This window comes from Cebus imitator, unplaced genomic scaffold (assembly GCF_001604975.1).
Source record: "Cebus imitator isolate Cc_AM_T3 unplaced genomic scaffold, Cebus_imitator-1.0 Scaffold203, whole genome shotgun sequence".
NCBI classification, from domain to species: domain Eukaryota; kingdom Metazoa; phylum Chordata; class Mammalia; order Primates; family Cebidae; genus Cebus; species Cebus imitator.
The window spans coordinates 2,647,606-2,652,441 of record NW_016107518.1 but is presented as its reverse complement, the minus strand read 5'-3'; the positions used below and the strand labels follow the sequence as shown (position 1 = coordinate 2,652,441).

General features: G+C 43.9%; 1 protein-coding gene across 15 annotated transcripts in view; it reads right to left on the bottom strand.

The window, feature by feature from the left end:
- PARP6 (poly(ADP-ribose) polymerase family member 6) overlaps positions 1 to 4,836 on the bottom strand; it is a 34,536-nt gene that overhangs the window by 7,659 nt on the left and 22,041 nt on the right. For 6 of the 15 annotated variants that reach the window (XM_017548100.2, XM_017548104.2, XM_017548101.2 and 3 more), the window contains exons 17-20: positions 4,153 to 4,201; positions 3,791 to 3,903; positions 2,764 to 2,836; positions 1,989 to 2,058 (exon numbers count right to left, since the gene is read on the bottom strand). In XM_017548100.2, the coding sequence (XP_017403589.1) occupies positions 1,989 to 2,058; positions 2,764 to 2,836; positions 3,791 to 3,903; positions 4,153 to 4,201 (305 nt within the window). The remainder of the gene's footprint in view (positions 1 to 1,988; positions 2,059 to 2,763; positions 2,837 to 3,790; positions 3,904 to 4,152; positions 4,202 to 4,836) is intronic. The other 9 variants (XM_017548102.2, XM_017548106.2, XM_017548103.2 and 6 more) reach the window with 3 other exon arrangements.

The window sequence follows — 4,836 nt, the reverse complement described above, 5'->3', positions numbered from 1 at the left end:
GGTTCAGGCAATTCTCCTGCCTCAGCCTCCTGAGTAGCTGGGATTACAGGCACGCGCCACCATGCCCAGCTAATTTTTTGTATTTTTAGTAGGGACGGGGTTTCACCATGTTGACCAGGATGGTCTCGATCTCTTGACCTCGTGATCCACCCGCCTCGGCCTCCCAAAGTGCTGGGATTACAGGCTTGAGCCACCGCGCCCGGCCTTTATGTTTATTTTTTTAGACAGAAGCTTGCTTTGTTGTCTAGGCTGGTATACACTGGCTCAATCTTGGCTGACTGCAGCCTCTGACTCACAGGTTCAAGAAATTCTCCTGCCTCAGCCTCCCGAGTAGCTGGAATTATAGGCGCATGCCACCATGCCTGGCTAATTTTTGTATTTTTAGTAGACAGGATTTTACCATGTTGGCCAGGCTGGTTTGGAACTCCTGACTTGAAGTGATCTCCCCATGTCAGCCTCCCAAAGAACTGGGATTACAGGCGTGAGTCACTGCATCCAGCCTTATTACCTTTTTAAATTCTGCTGTATCTATAGTTGTACTGCTTTTTTTGGTCATTGTATTATTTGTGTCCTTTTTCTTAATCTAACCAGGATTTATGTCTTCTTTTAGTTCTTTGAAATCACCTTTGGACTTTTTTGGTACTATCTATGTACGTATTTTTTTTTGAGACGGAGTTTCGCTCTTGTTACCCAGGCTGGAGTGCAATGGCGCGATCTCGGCTCACCGCAACCTCCGCCTCCTGGGTTCAGGCAATTCTCCGGCCTCAGCCTCCTGAGTAGCTGGAATTACAGGCACGCACCACCATGCCCAGCTAATTTTTTGTACTTTTAGTAGAGACGGGATTTCACCGTGTTGACCAGGATGGTCTCGATCTCTTGACCTCGTGATCCACCCGCCTCGGCCTCCCAAAGTGCTGGGATTACAGGCGTGAGCCACTGCGCCCGGCCTATGTACCTATTTTTATTTCACAGGTATTAGTTCTTACCTGTATTATCTCCTTTCTTCTATTTTGTTTGGCTTATTCTGTTGTTAGAGATGTTTTTAGGCCTTTGATTCTTTTCTCTTGCTTTGTTTTAGAGGGAGTCTCCCTCTGTCAACCAGGCTGGAGTGCTGTGGCATGATCTCAGCTCAATATAACCTCCGCCTCCCAGGTCAAAGCAAGTCTCCTGCCTCAGCCTCCCAATGGCACTACCTTTTCTGATCTTTGTAACAGTTACAAAATACTATAGGATATCAAGTAATAATCTATAAAGAATATACATAGCACAATCTCCTTCATGTGGTAAACATGCAACTACATGGTGGCTATACCTTGTACAGAGACTACATCAAACAAGCTCAAAAGCAGACTGTAAAGGAACTAAGACATAAACCAGGAAGATGAGAGAACTCTAAATCAGATTCCTTTTCTAAGCTGGACTGATCCCCTGATTAGAATCTGGACCTCATCTTTAGAATAAAATGCTTTACCTTGCATTCAATGTGACTAATATAATAATATATGATTACAGACAGTTTAAAATTAAGAGATGGTTGACAGAGAGAAGAACCATGCCTCTAGAAATATAAGCCAATGGGAAGGACTCAAGCCTTCAGGCCCTCAGATGTCTTCACATGTAAACTTACATACACATGTATATACAAACACAATCTATAATTGCCAACACCAAAAATGTGTTCTACAAAAAGCCTTGTTATATCCACGTTATTCCTCAACCCGTTCCCAGGGCCAAGCCCTGCTATGAATAAAAACATCATTTTTAATTAATAAAACAATTTGTAACAATAACTGGCCTCACCTTATAAAGAATATAAATTTCTAATGAGAAAATGTAGAGAGAAAGAGAGAGAATATGTATCCATGATCAGGAAGAGAGCTGACACAGACCAAGTATCCATAATGAGGGAGGAACAGACAGCACAAATCATGTGTTCACAAATGGAGGCAATGTAAACAGAGTCAAGGTGGCCAGAGAGTATTTCTTACCTGAGTATCCAAAGGAAATACTGGAGATGGGGCTCAGGTAGATGCCTTTGCCATAGGCTGCTCCATGCAGCTTGCAGGGAAACACCAGGATGAGCAATATAAGCCTGGGCCCTCCCATGGCTATTCATTAGGCAGCCGCAAGGCTTATCCAGCCCTCTGTCCCTCCAGGTACCTTCTCATTCATTCAAATAACCCTAAGCACCTATTGTCGAAAAGCCAATTGGCTGAAAAGTGGATGTAGGTTAACCTGCTTGCCTATGAAATACTACGTACTGACGCATTGGAGAGTGGGAAATGGTAGAGTCAGTCCCTCAGCATTCATTTCTCTGTCCCAAGGCCTTGGTACATAAGCAGATTCCAAAAAAGAGGAACTATAGAACAGGTAGCCAGAAGGAGCGACAATACACACTCCCTGGAGTCTCTCAGGGTATAGAAACAAGTCTCCCATATCTACTCCCTGAATGAATAGCCACATAAATTGAAAAGCTCTAATAGATTAATTCATCACAGTGGCTACAATCAGCAATTCCACATTCCTACTTACAGGCACATTCCCATTCCCCAAACCACCAAAAAAACGCAGCATGAGGTCAAATACACAACAGCCACATTCTCTATTCATACAGTTCCAACTTCCTCTCTAGAGAAGCCCACAAGACAGGTTAGGCTTGAGGATGCTGAGGCAAAAACAGCTGAGTACTCTAGAGCAGCCTTCCACAAAACTGAGTAGGGAAAGGGGCAGTTGGAAATAAAGAAGAAAGGGGCACAGCCTCACCTGTAGTTTGGTGTAGGATGCATTGACCAGCCCATTGCGCAGGATTGAATGCCAGTTCTCAATATGGGACCCACTGTAAGGCAGGTAGAATACATGTCTCCTTATGATATGAGGTTCCCAGGAACACTCCCAAGACTGCCATTCCCACCCATTCTCACCCACATAGGACATGAAGATAGACAAGTACACCTAGTAATGAACATGCACATGGATATGGTCACAGGCACACAAGATGTATGTGTGTGGTTAAACCCTACATCTCTATTTCCAGTTCCCTCCTCTCTTCTGTGCTTCAGCTACTCCCATCCTAAATCCTCAACTGCTGGTTCAGTATTTTCATTTGCCTATTCTCCTGACATTCCAAATTCAATAAATTCATCTGAAAATCAACAGATTTATCACTGACCCCAAATATGGCTTCCAGTTTTGACTTCATGTTCTATTTTAAGAAAAGGGTACTACCACTCCCTATTAGTTCCCTTTATTCCCTCCCTTTCTTCCTTCAACATATCAATATTAAAAAAAAAAAAAAAAAAAAAAAAAGGTCAGGCGTGGTGGCTCATGCCTGTAATCCAAGCACTTTGGAGGCCAAGGCAGGCGGATCACCTGAGGTCAGGAGTTCAAGACTAGCCTGACCAACATGATGAAACCCCGTCTTTTTAAAAACAAACAAACAAACAAACAAACATCCCTTTCTTTCTCTTTCTCTTCTCTCACAATTAGGCATAAATTGTGGATTTTCCTTCAAAGTAGCTTTCAGATCTGTTCTCTCCAATCTATTTCTTCAGCCACATCTTTTCATATGTAAAGTCACTTTCCCTCAACTACATCAGAAGTCGTTTGAGAATAAAGACCATGTGATATGTACCTTTTTATCGTCTATAGCACCGGCCACAGTAGCATTTAATAAATATCTGCTGACTGGTTGATGGACACATGTAACACAAACCCATATATCTCAAGGGCATCCTTCTCGATCATCCCCGCCCCCACACCACCCCCACTGCCCAGCCCCCAGCCTCCTCACTGGAAGGCAAAGGTGCTGCCATAGAGCTTCTTGGCGGTCCGGAACCGAGCCTCCTTGGCAGGAGGGCTGCTCAGCAGGAGGAACTGGTGTGAGGTGTGCATGAACTTCAGCTGCTGCCCAGGGTGGGGGTGGGATCAGGAAAACAAGAGCAGAAATCGAGATCAGGGAGGGAAAGGTTGTGGACAGGGAAAAAATCAGGCTTGCGTTAACCCCACACAAGGGAAATATGCTAAGGCCCAAAGACTAAGTTGACGGGCAGAGCCAAGTAGGCAGATCTAGAACCAATGTGGCTAGCTAGCTTACAGCCCCTCCCTGTCCCTCACCAGATATTTAAAGCATTTAGAGGAAGAATGGTCACTTACCCTGCTGAGAGGTAGTTTGACAATGTGTGACCTGTTGCTAGAGATGATCCTGGGAAGAAACAGAGAAAAATGAAAAGGATAGAATAATCATGTAGTTAAGCTATCCTGAACAAGCAGGCTTCCTCTGCCTCGGGAGAATAAACAAGCATTCCTGGGCTCTCTGAATCGTCTGAAATGTCCAGGTCACTATCTGGATATTCCCTGTGGGTGATAATGCTTGTGAATAAAAATGTAAAAGGGAAGCTACCGACCAGACACAGACTAGTTATTGGGGAGTTATACAATCGATGAAAAAAAAAAGGGGTGGGAGGAGGGCTGCTACAAGTAGGGAGTGAAATGGAAAGAACAAAAGAAAGGGTATAAAAGGTCACCTACGAAAAAAGAAAGAACAGAAAAGAGAGGTCTGAATTAGAATGGTAACAACTTATACCTGGGATTTAGACTCAGATTCAGACCTCGGCTCAGGAGCCATCCTTCCTGAGCTCAAGAGAAAACCTGAAAGCTCTCAGAAATGGAGAGAAAATTACTGTCTAGGCTGGAAAAAGAACTAGAATGAGGAGTCAAGGATAGACTAAGCTCTATATAGGCTGAACGCAGAGGATACAAGAGAACAAAGACATAAAACACTGAGGGCTCAGCAAGAGAGCACTATCTCCCATGTGGATACAGTTTGTTGTTGTCTTT